The sequence below is a fragment of the Canis lupus genome, chromosome 20 (genome assembly GCF_003254725.2).
Source record: "Canis lupus dingo isolate Sandy chromosome 20, ASM325472v2, whole genome shotgun sequence".
Lineage (NCBI taxonomy): Eukaryota > Metazoa > Chordata > Mammalia > Carnivora > Canidae > Canis > Canis lupus.
In genome coordinates this window covers 14,508,380-14,522,502 of record NC_064262.1, presented here as the reverse complement: position 1 = coordinate 14,522,502, position 14,123 = coordinate 14,508,380, and the positions used below count along the sequence as shown (strand labels likewise).

General features: G+C 46.2%; 1 protein-coding gene across 1 annotated transcript in view; it reads right to left on the bottom strand.

Moving 5' to 3' along the window:
• The window catches only part of IL5RA (interleukin 5 receptor subunit alpha), a gene marked incomplete at its 5' end in the record, with an annotated part of 35,441 nt that overhangs the window by 2,399 nt on the left and 18,919 nt on the right, over positions 1 to 14,123 (bottom strand). Inside the window, 2 exons of the mRNA XM_025451617.3 lie at positions 3,136 to 3,220; positions 4,306 to 4,402. Coding sequence (XP_025307402.2) covers positions 3,136 to 3,220; positions 4,306 to 4,402 — 182 coding nt within the window. The remainder of the gene's footprint in view (positions 1 to 3,135; positions 3,221 to 4,305; positions 4,403 to 14,123) is intronic.

The window sequence follows — 14,123 nt, the reverse complement described above, 5'->3', positions numbered from 1 at the left end:
GGGCTCCCTGCTCGGGGCTCGATCCCAGGACCCTGAGATCATGTCCTGAGCTGAAGGTGGATATTTAACCCACTGAGCCACCCAGGTGCCCCTCATTCAACACATTTTTAATACCTATAATACCCACTATTGCCTGGACACTGCTGTGCATGGAGCATGTGGTGACAGCAGACATGCCCTCTGCCTTACGTACTAGAACTTAAATGGTTTATACTTAATTTTGGAAGGAATCCTCTCTGGCTACATTGTAGAAATAAGGAGCAGCTGGAAAGTGGTCTCTAACAAATTTAAAACACAGGATACTTTTTCTTTTTAAACAAAAATCCTTTTTTTAATTGATAAAGGCCTAATTGATAATCCCCATCCGCCTTCCCTCCCATCTCTCCCTGCCAGTAATGTTTCTTGAATGTTACAGAACAATTTCTAACTTGGGTCTGCACAAGCAAACACTTGCTTAATGAGAACTCGGGGATGGTAGATAGACTCCAAATCCCAGGACTCTGGGTGCCCACACCAAGCTCAGAGCTGCAGGTTGTAAAAAAGTCAAAAGTTTCTTTTCCTGCTCACCCCACTTTCTAGTGTGGTGCCAACCCGTCATTGCCAGTAATATAATGGGTCTCCCCGGCATCCTTCTAGCAGAGACCTCAAGGGTGCGTTGGAAGGGCTTCCCCTTTAGAGGTATGGGCTGGGGGCACTGCTACATGTGTCCCAGACTGTGCTCAGCTCTGCACTTGCACATTCTCCCAGGTGGAGCATTTAGGCCACGAGGCAGACAGTATCGGGCAACACTTCATTTTCTGAGTTCTGCTTGCTATCTCTGTCGCTCTCTGTCTGTTGTCTTTTTTTTGCATGAAACTCAACAATGTGAAAAGCAAGTAAGTTGTCTAAGAGGAGCCTGGCAGCGCTGAGCTCTGACATTAATCCTTTGCTTATTTTGAAACCAGCTTGTCTACCCCACGTTGTTATTTTGCACACATGACTTGATTTTAATTAACAACAAACCACAAGTTTATACAATAAGCTCTTAAGCCAGTTTCTTTCACCAACCTCAGAATATTAAAGAAAATCTTTGGAGGCTCTATAGGGAAATGAGATACCAGCATTAAGATGTTCCATTAAGAGGTAAGACAAATGACTTCAGGGTGCTGCTTAAATCAAATGCAGTTTATCAGGGATGAGTATTCTGGAGCAAGGAGGGAGAGACAGCACAAATTCACGTGAAACAAAACAAGGTTTCACACTGGGGGCCACTCTTCTTCCAGAAAAGCTGTGGGTTAAAAGCAAAGCCCCCTATTCCCTGATGAAGGAGAACACAGGATGGAGGCAAGGACGGAGTAGTTCCTCTGTCTGACTCAATTCTTTGCTTGACAAGTGTCCTAACTACTATGGTCTATAATTATTCCGAACACCCAAACTGAAAACTCTAAATGTCACAGCTTATTGAAATGATCCATTTCAGTGAGTGTTTGACCCTTAACTGCCCCACAAATAATCACCAGTTTATTCATCCATTCCTGAATCACTTTAAATTTTTTTTTTTTTATGATAGTTACAGAGAGAGAGAGAGAGAGAGGCAGAGACACAGGCAGAGGGAGAAGCAGGCTCCATGCACCGGGAGCCCGATGTGGGATTCGATCCCGGGTCTCCAGGATCGCGGCCTGGGCCAAAGGCAGGCGCCAAACCGCTGCGCCACCCAGGGATCCCCTGAATCACTTTATTAGCAAACTAAATTGCTAAGAAAACACCTTGATCTACATCAGGGATCTGCAAACTACAGCCTGTAGGTGGTAGCTGACTTATTGCCTGTTTTTGTAAATAAAGTTTTATTTTGGAACCAAGCTTTTTCATTTGTATACTGACTATGGCTACCTTCACACAACAACGACAGCATTGAATAGTTGAGATAAACCATTTGGCAGTTAGGTATTTACTGTTTGGTTCTTCATAGAGAAAGTTTGCTGACCCCTAATCTAAATAAACAATTTAAGGACAGATTTGACTAAGTATAGAATAACTGTACATTGAGAATCATAAAATATTGCTGAGAAAATTAAAACCTAAATATGATATTTTTTGCTTGTTTAGTATAATAATATGTCAGGTTTACAGATTGGAAGATTCATTTTTAAGATGTCGCTCCCCAAATTAACCTATAATACAACACAATCCTAACCAAAATCTCAGCAGTTTTTTTGGTAGAAATAAAGTTGATCTAAAATTTATATGGGAATGCAGAATATAACACTGAGAATAACCAAAACAACTTTGGGGGAAAAAAATCACACTTGAGGGCACCTGGGTGGCACAGTGAGTTAAGCTTCTGATTCTTGGTTTTGGCTCAGGCTGTGATCTCAAGGTCCTAGGACTGAGCTCTGTATAGGGCTCTGCAATCAGAGTAGAGTGAGCTTGAGATTCTCTCTCTCCCTCTCCACCTCCTCCTCATGCTCTTTCTCTCTAAAATAAATAAATCTTTTTTTTTAATCATGTTTGGAAGCTTTACACTACTTGATCTCCAGGTTTGCAGTAAAGCTATAGTAATCAAGGCCACATTAGCATAAAGATAGACAAACAGATCAATGAAAGCAAATAATAGTCCAGAAGTAGACCGACACATATATAGATAACTGATTTTCAACAAAGATGCCAAGACCATTCACTGGGGAAAGGATGATTTTTTTTTTCCACAAAATGATGCCAGACCAATTGGGCAGCCATATATAGGTAAGTGAGCATTGAGTGAAGCCTATGTGCAGAAACATGGGTTCTTAAAAAACATCAGAGCTAAACAGAACATTGGTCCATCTCGTCTATGCCCCTTTGCTAGAAAAAGAAGTCAGGGCTCATGGGCTGTTTTCCTTTACCCATCAGTTATATGGGTAGATGGCTGATGGAAAAAATTCCAGTCTGACTGGCAAAGACCCTTATAAATGAGCAGGACCTTTCCAATATTCCAAGGCAGTAATGAACATGTATAACATAACACGAGCCAAAGAGCAGAATGACTAAGCAGCATAAAGTCACTGGCCCCCCTGGAGAGACACTCCGCCTAGGAATATGGAAAACCAGTAACTTGACTGATCCCTGAAGACTCAACCCTCAGCAGATAGGACCCATCATAAGAACCTTCAATATTACCTCAGAGTTGACGATTACAAAGAAATCTTTAATACTGCTTTTTGGTGCCGGAACCGGTGGAAACAACCTGTTCCATAAGTGACCTCTGAAAATAGAGGAAAGCAAAGAATCAGGTGAGCAAGAACATCCTTCGTTGTCTGTCAGGATCTACTCTACAAGTTGACCTAGTTGATCTCGGGACCTGCTGTTCTATAAATTCAGAAACTTTATTGACCAAGAGTTATAAATATCTATATTGTAATACTAGTTTGGGGTATGATGTGGCTTCTGAATCACCCAAGAAAGACACAATGGTAATTGTTTCACATTGCTCTGTGTTTTCAGGCCTCATCTGTGAAAATGGGTTATCTGGAAGTGCTTGGTATCCCACCACTAACTACAAAACCGGCTACGGTCCCTTACCCAACTATGCTGGCTCACAGAGTTGACGGTCTTGTTCCTTTCCTTTGAACTGCCACTCTCCACAGAACCTAATGTTCATAATAATGAACCTCTTTAAAACCCAAGTAATTGTCTAAACTATGAAAGGATGGAGACAGAACATGTTTGTAAGCCTCTTAATTGGCAATTTGCCTCACTGAATGCCAAAGTGGGTGAGGAGTTCTTATGGGGCCCTTTGTAGGCTCAGGATTAGTCACCAGGTCTGCATGACCTTTCCACAATCTGCATTTGACCAAAGGATAATCAGCCAGTCAGGGACCAGGTGACCAAAGGGTGAGGGTAAGAGCTGGCCCCTCATGATTGGAGACCCTACCGTGGGAGGCCCTGGGGTGATTTCAGTCGCTGGGGCACTGCCTTCCTTTACCCAAGCTGAAAAAGCAGCCTGCTAGTGGCTCACCTAAAACAACCAAAGACTGGGTGGGAAGGCAGTAGAGGAATCAAAAGAACATGAAGGTAAAATAAATACAGAAAATAAATACACTGTCAACAAATTCAAGACGGGTGGTAATGACTGAGGGGCTATATTTTGCTCTGTCTGGTTTCCAGTAATTGCCTAAGGATATTTCTCACTTTTTAATTTGGTCCATGCTCATCTTGGAAAGGCTATCCAAAAGACACCAAAGCACTGTAAATTCTATCTGATAAGAAGAACCCTAGTGGATAGACAGCAAAAGTGTAAAAACACTCAGATGTCCTTGGAAACCCCCAAATTAAAAAAAAAATACCTACATTTTACAGATGAGGGAGAAAATTAACAAAATGAAGCAGATGGTTGCCATAAGCACGATAAGAAACCATTCGGTGAAGGGCTTCTGATCATCATTTCCTGATGGAAAAAGAAATCAGAGCTGGAATAAGCTGCAGATATGCGAATTAACTAGAGGCAGGCATCAGAAAGCTTGGATTTGAGTTGCAGATGCTGAGTGAGGCTGGGCAAGGAGCTCAGCCTTCCTGAGCCTGAGATTTCTCATGAGGATGAAATGAAGCTACTGTTCATGTTAAATCATTATTTAGTCAGCAGATATTTATGGATTGCACTTGATGTAATAATGCCTCCTGAATCTTGGCAATTACCAGCTTTGGGTGACTAGTAAGGTTTTTAGATGGAAAAGCTATAAAAGGGTAAACCATCTTTGTTACCTAATTGCATTAGAATCAAAATAATGTACAAAGTTGGAGACTTTTAGAGGAAGCAAATTATGAAATAATACTCAGAGTTAACCCTAAAGGCATCAGACTCTGCTAGAGGGACTTTGCAATCTTAATTATGTTCAATACCCCTTAGCATTATTCCCATTTCACAGATAGGAAAGTAGAAACAAATTGCATTGAGTCAGCACAGAAAATAATAATATGTTGCATACCGTCTTACTCTCTGGTTAAATCTGCTTTTCATCTGCATCCAAGGACAAATTCCTCTATTAGTATTGATGATATCTTGGGATGTGTGATTTTTTTTTTTTTTTTTAAGTTACTGGAAATGCTTTCAGGAAAAGCCAGAGTTCCTTAACCACATGGTTTTTAAAGAGGTAATGCACTTGTTAAGCTGCCTAATTAACTTCCAGAGAATAAGGCAAATCCTGCCTTCTCGCCCTGGATACAAGTGTGCTTTCTGTGGGAGAGGCCATACACTAATTCTTCATTCACCAGTTTAACGAATATTTCTCAGACTCCCCTTATATGTTTGGCACTGCACAGGTTTCTGGGAGCTGGGTTCAAAGCACACATGTGGGTTTGCCCCGTGTGCCATTTAGATCCATCAAACAAGAAAGGCTCTAAGCAAATAATGACACAGGTAATGACTTGATGCCAGCTGCGCTGGGTGGGGGCGGGGATGTTCACACTGCACCAGAGGAAACCAGTCCCAAACCTCAGTTAATTGTTTCTTTTATAAAATGAAAAGTGTGTAAGTGGAACTTTCAGGTCCTCGTAAATATCCTAAGATTTCCGAAAGTTCCAACATACTACTACTACTTTTATTTTTTTTCCCCCAACATACTTCAAACTCAAAACATTCAATGTATGGAGATGGAGAGAGGTCTTGAGGATTTAATGCTAGTGAGTCCAACTTTGCCTTGATCTCCTGCTCTTTTGTCTCCTGAGAACTCTTACTCGGGTTTATCTCCTACTTCCCCAAAGCTTTAATCTCTCCACCTTCATCTCTTCCCTCTGCTTTCGGATATTCACAGAGTCCTTTACCTTGAATAAGCCATTACTTTGCTCCGTCATCTCTCCCAACTATCGTCAAATACCTTCCTACTTTATTTCCCAGCCTAATTTTTTGAATAGGGGATTCAGGCTGCTTCATTTCCCACCTCAGAAACTGCTTTTTTACTTGTTGGCGGCTGCTTCCTAGTTGAATCCAAAGGACACATGATTTCTTTTTCCAGCTTTATTTTGCCCGGCCTCCTTCCTGAATTTCACACCTGACAGTTGCGCCCACCTTGAAACCAAATTGTTGGCTCTTTTGCCCAACATTCCCCTTCTTCAGAGTTGTTTCCTTCTTCCCTTTTCAATTTTAACTGACCCTCTCAGCTCAGCTCTGGACCCTTGGGTCTCTTCCACCACTGTCTGTTGTTTGAACACTGGAAAGCTTGTTGAACGCAGCTGCATCTTTTAATTCCACACATTTTTCTCCCTGGTCTTTATTCCTGGCCCAGCCCTGACAACACAGCTCCACTTCTAGATCTGAAACTGCCCATGGGTGACACCCACTTAGATGTTCCTCCAAGATGTCAACCTTGAAAACTAAACCAATGCATCAGAACAACTTCTCTCACTGACTGCCCCATGATCGTCCCCACTTTTCCAAGTTTCCATATTGGGATTCCTGGAAGTCACTCTGGTTCTTCCCATTCTCTACAGCCCTGCCTGCCTCCTTTCCCCCCTGACTCAGTTGGCATCATCACATTCATACCCGCTCACAAAGGTAAGAGAGGCCTGCCTTTGTCTCATGCGTGCCTCCTCCCTAGTGTGGAAATCTGGAGTCTATGCTCAGCTTGCAGCGGAGGTCGCCCTTCTGGGCCTCAGTTCCCTCATCTACAAAAACACAAGTTGAAACATCCCGTCCTTAAGATCTCTGCCACGTCAGCACCTTTCCTAATGCTACTGAGGATGCTTTCCTAATGCTACTCCATGCAGGCCATTGTCATTTCCTATGAACTTACCCTTAATAAAACTGATCCTCAAAAAGCAGTCGTTTGTGTTGCTGAAGTTGGGAAAATTGTCAGAAGGTATAAAAAATAGTAATCAGAAGTAACAGCTTATTTTCTGTATACATTTTTTTTTCATTTTTTTTCCTGAGTGTTCGTACATACCAGACACGGTGCAAGGTGCTTAATATGTGTTCTCGTGTAGTTCTCATAACGCTGTGTCGAGGTGGGCACCTCTACCCTTGCTCGGCACATGGAGGAGCTGCAGCAAAGGAGGGCTGACTCCTTCCCTGAGGGCACAGCCGGCAGGTGCAGCTGGGATCTGCACCTGGGACTGGCTGAGAAGTAATGCTCTGAACACGATGCAGTGGCCCCATTCCATGCCCCATCATCCCCAAACTAAGGCCAAACTGCCCAGGCAAGAGCTCCCCTTCAGGCAGCTAAGCCTTTCTCTATCCTCGGGCACTTCCCAGAGGAGCCTCTTCCCAGTTGATTGCCACTTCCTACAGGAAGCACCGTCTCACGGTGGTGTCCCCACTGTTGGGTGCAGCTGCGGTGGCGGGCTGCACTGCAAACTATCATCCTGATGTTCTCTAGGCTGCGCTTGGAACTGGGTCATTTTATTAAAAACCTATGACCACAGTATTTTTTAATAAGTTTTAGGTCATGTTTTTGTTTTTTAATTTTTTTTTTAAAGATTTTATTTGGCAGAGGGAATGGCAGGCAGAAGGAGAGGGAGAAGCAGGCTCCCCATCAAGCAAGGAGCTGAATGTGGGGCTGGATCCCAGGACCCTGGGCAGCTGCTCAGGCAGATGCTCAACCCACTGAGCCACTCAGGCACCCCTCTTTTTTATTTTTTTAAAGAAAATGCACAAGAACAGGGTGGGAAGGGGAGAGGGAGAAAGAGTCTTAAGTAGACTCCACACCCAACACAGAGTCCGACATGAGGCTCGATCTCACGACCCTGAGATCATGACCTGAGCCAAAATCAAGAGTCAGATGCTTAACCAACTGAGCCACCCAGGAGCCCGAAGTTTTAGGCATTTATATCTATTACTTTACAAAGAGGCTTTAGTCACATTTTGTAAAATGACAAAAACGAGATACTCAAGGAGGTGAAACTTTTTTTTTCCCAAATGCCATAGATACTGAAAGGTTCTAGGACTAATACTCAGTTGTCTGGATTGTGACTGAGGTTCCTGTTAAACCTAGTTTTTATTGCACTGGCTCATAGCTAGTGTAAAGAGCAACTGGGATGAACTAATGCCATCAAGTCAGATGCCATCTAGCTTTATTTCCCAGTCTGATGTCCTGAATAAGGGATTTTCCTGCTTCATTTCCCCATTTCTGAAACCCACCATTGCATGCTCTTAACCATTATTCAAGTACCTTAACAAGTACATTCAGAAACTCCAGACTCCTATTCCATGTATGGAATATAAATTTAGCAAGGGGTAGACAGCAGAAAAAAGTTACCTTGTTTGTAACTAGGTTTAACAGACCAGATAAAGTTTGGGTCCTGAGAAAGAAAGAGCAATGTTGTAAATATTATCAAGGTTACACACTTGGTCCCATTTTGTGTCTCAAATTGTGAAATATCTTGTAGCCTGATATGTCGAGCGCTGATAATAGTACTGTTCACTTCTGACCATGATTACAAAAATCTCTTCAGTTAAACCACTCTCTAGCTGTTCACTTTGGCTCTCCCTTTGAGAAATAAAGCTTTTCACTAAATTAGCAAAATACAAAGGCAACTGATTTTATTTCATTCAATCAAAAATGGTTATTGATGCATGCAAGGTGCTATGTGGGAAGCAAAGTCATGGTCGCTGCCTGGAGGGAGTTGGCAAATTAGTCTTTTCCCTGGTCTGGCTTCTGCAGAGTCCCAATGTGCTTTAGAACTACTACCCTACCACCGGCTGAGAACAAAACTAACCCCCGGAGAACAGAGCCAAGGTCAGCTTTACCATGAAGAAAACCTAAACAGGCAGGTAAAAGTAGTACAAGGAAAAGCTTTCACATACTCACTGCCAAATGGAAATTACTTGTGGATTATCTACTATTTATTAACGCAAAAGTTTTGCGTCAGTTATATAAATGAGTGAATTAAAGTTAGCATATATTCTGATTTCACTGAAGGTAAAAAAAAAAAAAGTGGCGGGGGTGGGGATAGACAGGGCCCAATGATAGTATATATGTCATTTGAGTCAAAATGATAAAAATTTCAATACTGAAAAGTTGGGAGGTCCCTGAATGTATCATTAATTTGAATTCTGGGCTCTCTGGGCTTGGAGATTTTCTGAAGAAAAAGGATTTCCAGATAACTTGAATCTTTGATTCAAGGAGAATGCCTTTCCTACCCAAAAACGGAAGCCACAGATGTTTCTTTTCAAGAAATTGAAGAGCACTGCTATTTAGTTATGCAGAGAGGTTTTAGAAAGAGGAAGTCACACAGCCTATCCCTCTAAGGAGGAGAAGCCTCCAGACCCTCCACCTCGTGCCTGGATGCCCTTCTGACATTGGCAACTTAGAGCATTTGGGAATTTGGCTGTCTTGTTTCTGGTGACCTTGGCTATCGTTTTTGACATCTCAACCATTTTACGTTGAGAACAAGCCAGCTTCTGAAAATCCCATTGTTCTGTGACGTGGGAGGCTGCATGGGAAGGGTTGGGATGGGATGGGATGGTGGCAACCAGGGAGGGAAGAGAAACCTAACTTAGTCCCTTCTTCTACATCTGGTTGTTTTGGGAGCTTCGTCATGTTGCCTCCCTCCTGCAGCCCCCCTCGGTGCAGAGCCCTGGCAGCTATGGGGTCTAGGCCAATAACTCCTAGGAGGGTCAATCTGATTTGGAGGCTGTTCCACCTTATATTGTCCATACAAGTGTGACTTTCAGGGCTTCCATATTGATTTTGAGCCTGACTTCAGACTTCACAATAGGTTTCAAGGGAAAAGAGCTAATTAGTAAATTGATGGGACTCTCCTAATGAAGCCACCCCGCTCTGTGTTCACAGAACCAGGAGGTACTAGGAGGAGGCAAGCAGTACCAGCGTGTGCCAGGTAACTGAGAGGATGGGCATGCGCAGCCTCCGAAGCTGCACGTGGCTCTCTTCTCCTTGTAAGGAGAGGTTGTGGCATCGTTCACAAGGGGCACCCCAAGCTGGGTCCCAGCTCCCCAATGCCAGCAAAAGCCAGGAGCAACTCTTTGAGGTGGGTGAGCTCTCCGAGGCAGCTGTCACGTGGGCTTTTACCTGGTTTAGGGAGGAGAAAGAGGGCAGTAAATGCAGTCTCAGTGGACAGAATGTAGGGTGGTCCAGGGCCCAGAGCATGACACACAAAATGTGCGCTGTGTTCACCTGTGGAAACAGGGCCCAACTAGACCTAAATGCGGAGAGGAAATGGAGGGCACTGGTGCATCCAGGATTCTTCCGAGAGATCGATGGGGGCCTGGGCCTTACCTGCCACAGGACTAGGTGTGATGAAGTGGAGGAGAGGGACTGTCTCTGCTGCTCTCTGCTCTGCAGGCTTTCCTACCCTGCACTCCCCGCAGGCCCAGAATCTGTCCCGTCCTGTTAACCTCCAGCCAGCGCCACCGAAGGCCGCTGCAGTCGTCGCGTCAAAATAAGGAACGAGGGGGCAAAGAGGCGTCAGTCAGCCTGGTCCTATTACTGGCCCCCCGGGTGAACTTGAGCGGGGTGTCCTCTCCCGCTTCCTTTGCCTGCTTTGTGAAAGGGGGACGAGGACTGAATGAGTTGGTGAAGTGGTCAGGCCGGGGCTAGCATGCAGGAGGTGCTCCAAAAATAATAGTTATTATAATTAAATAGAATAGGTCCGAACGGAACAACCGAGATTTCCGTAAGTCGTCAAAGCAAGACTAAAACTCAAGTGCTGTCAGAATCCTCAGGGTGCAGAGCAATGAGCTCAGGCCTGGAGGGGAGAGGAAGGCCACACACCAGACACCAGGGAAGCGGGGACACAAGGCATGTAGCGTCCTGACCCGCGAGGGTCTGCATTGAAATGAGATTGCCGACAACTTGTCACAAGCCAGCGGAGCGTCACCCTCTCACGAGCCCGGGCCCCCCTGCCCATCTTCCTGCCTGTCCCCTGGCCGGCGTGTGACCCCTGGGATGTCAAAGAGCAATGGAAAGGACAGAGCAGGGAACCAGCCTCCTGGCTTGCTTTGTCACTTTGGGCATTTCCTTAACTTCCCTGCAATTTTTTCACATGACCTATAGATCCACAGAATCTTAAAAATGTGTTTGTGGAGATGCCAGAGAGGCGTAGGTGACCGTGCCCGGCAGGGCGCCTGGCCCGACAGTAGAGGCCTCCGACCGGGGCGTCCCCTCCGCTGGACCCGCGGCCCAGACGCTCCGAGGCGGCCGTGCCTGAGACCCCAGCAGGAGGCCGCAGAATCCCAAAGCCGCCCCCCAGCCCTCCTTGGGGTTCTGGGGGCCCCCCGAGGGGGTTGGTGCTGCCCCCGCTGCCGAGAGCCGCTGGAGGGGCGGCCGGGCACGACCGGGCCTTCGGAACCACCGGGGCTGGGGCTGGGGCTGAACCCACTCCCGTGTTCACCAGCCTGAAATCCCCCACACGCGGAGAAAACCCAGACTTCCCACAAGTTCTCCAGGCCTCAGGTAGGCCCAAGGGGGTTTTTCAGGTTATGAGGTCCACTCTCTGGTTCCACCAGTCTCGTCAGTGTTCGTCTCCTACCTCGTGAAATCTTTAGCATTTGCAAAACCCTTTTCAAAGACCTGGGCAAACCTCACCGGGGACCTCTGCTATGCTTCCCGTCCCCGTTTCCCTTTGCCGGTTTTCTCTGTGTTTTAACCACGGTACGAGATTTTAAAAAGACCGTGTGTGGTGACAAAACAGAAAGCAAAGGAGGCGAGCACACGGGGGGCCCAGGGCCGAGGGGGGCTGCCGACCTCAATCGGCTTCTGGGTCCGGGGGGCCCGAGCCCACGGGCCGTGTCCTCGGTCTCCACAGGCTGAGAAGTGCCGTCAGGGGACAAAGGCAACAAGAGCGGCCTGTGCGGACCTTCCTTCCGGCTCAACCCAGATTCTGAAATGCATCGCTGGTGTCCTGCCTGCACCTACTTTCCCTCAGTCTGGAGGGGCTCCAGGCTGGGTCGTGTGGCTCGAAGAACCCCCCCCCCCCCAATGCCCCAAACCGTGACAGGAAAGCTAATGCCCGGACTTCCTCTGACTCGTCTTGTGGAGAGAAATGCCCCTGTGGGCGACAGATGACCGGGGGCAACTTTGCTCTACTCCCAGAGGTATGGATGCCCAAGGCCTAAAGAAATCTTTACATAAAAAAAGAGAGAGGAAAAAAAACAAAAACCCTCTTAGTTGGCACCTGGTATTGTCATGGCACAGCTCCTGGCCTTCGCTGAAGTCAGGGCAAACACGCAATCGTTGGCTTGAAGGGCCGAGCCCGTGATTGCGGTCGAGACCCATCTCCGATAAGCGCATCTCCGGAGGCCTGGGCCTGCCCAGTGACATAACTGGAAAGAAAGGCAGGGCGGACTTACGCCACACGACACACACGCTCTTTTCCACGGGGCAGGCGACAGCTGTGGGGCGTTTCGTCCCGTAACCGCTTTCCTCACACGCGGTGCGTGAGCTTCCGGGAGCACAGAGCGAGGAGGGGAGAGGATGAACTGGAGGAAGTGGAGGGCTCCGGGGAGGACTAGGGTCAGGAGAGGTTTAGGTAAACAGGGGACGGCAGAGATAATGAAGGAACAGAAGAATCCGGAAGTTAAGAAACTTCTAAAAAGGAGAAAGACTTGTGAAAAGTGGGAAGTTAGCTCTTAAGATAAGATGTGGAGGCCAGTTGAGGAAGGGCCGTTGATAACAGCCCTGATAGAGTGAAGCCGCTCTCGCCACCTGAAAACAACGTATTTCATGGGCTGGAAATCCCAGCCCCGGACAGCCCGGCCCGGGCCGAGGTCTGGGGCACCTGGCGGCCGCCCTCTCACTGCCGCCCCTCGTGCTGGTGGCCACCCAGGGGCCTTGCGACCCAAGCGAGACCAGCGGTCCCGTGTCTCCTCTCCCCTCCCCTTCATCCGTCAAAACTTACTCTTCCTTGGGTCTCACTATTTAGTAACCTTGGACTATCATTGGTTAACGAGTGATTTGAATCTATTTCACTTCACCGATTGATGAATGTGTCATCTGTTTGAGAAAATGAGCTATTAATAGCCACTTCTGGGCCCCTTGATAGCTACTGATTTATTTAATATCTCTGGATCTCCATTTCCTTTTAGTAAAGGAGATGGACCTAATAATACGTGAGAACGAGGTATTATTTGAATGGGGCTGTGGGTGAAAATGGAAGGGGAGGGCTCCAGGGCACCATATATACAAGGTGGGAGAGCGGGGAGGTTGTCTAAAGGAAATGAATGTAGCGACAAAATTGCCCGATAGACTGCAAGCTGAGCATAATTATGGTTGCATCCTCAAGGGGTAAGAAGAGCCATGCAACATGTCCCAGAGGGGCCTGGACTTCCTATTATGTTTATTAATCATCTTGATGAAAATGGAAAGTCTGCATTGATTAAATTCACTAATGATCCTAAACTGAGCAGGGGAGTAAATTCCAGAAACGATGGATTTGTAAGGTGAGTGGTAATATTAATCAGCTCATCTTATGAAAAGGGTGGCAGTTAATGAAATGGGATTTGCCATAGATAACGGCGGTGAGCTATACCTGGGGGGGGAATTATAATGAGCCTAGTTCCAAACTAGGAAGCTGTTATTTAGGAAATAATAATGGGAGGAGAGCTCTAAAGTGGAGAGTGAATAATAAATTAAAAACAAGCTTAAAATAAACTCTCATTATGGATCACAATTTCACTCTCAGCACTTTTGTGGGGGGCTGAGGGAGTGTAGAAGAACCTTAGGGTGCAGCTTCCACATTTTGCAGGTGGGGGAACTGGAACCCAGAGAGGTTAGGCTTCAGTCCCTAGTCAGGGTGGCAACCCCTGGCACACTCGTCACCACTCTGTGGTGACAGGAGATGGGCACTCCTGAGAGGCCTCCGTGTCGTTTGAGAATCCTCCTCAATACGGCGCTCGAAGCCGGCTCTGATTACTCGCCTCCTGACGTGCTATCTTTTGCCATCTCACGCTTGGGTCAGAGAGCTAGACAGTGACAGAGCCATGGCTAAAACCTAGATTTCCTGATCTGTCTCTTCTGCTCTGTAAGTTCTAAACCGTCCGCAGTCAACACTGACCTGAGCTTCACAACCGAAACACTCAGAAAGCAGAAAAGGCTTCTGAGCCAGGTTTCTCATCTCAGTTTCCACCTTGTTGGTTAAGTCCTTGGACAGCATTTAAAAAAATCTCTGAAGTTCTAAATGTAGTAATGTTTGAAAGACGCTCAGAAATAATAATTCAG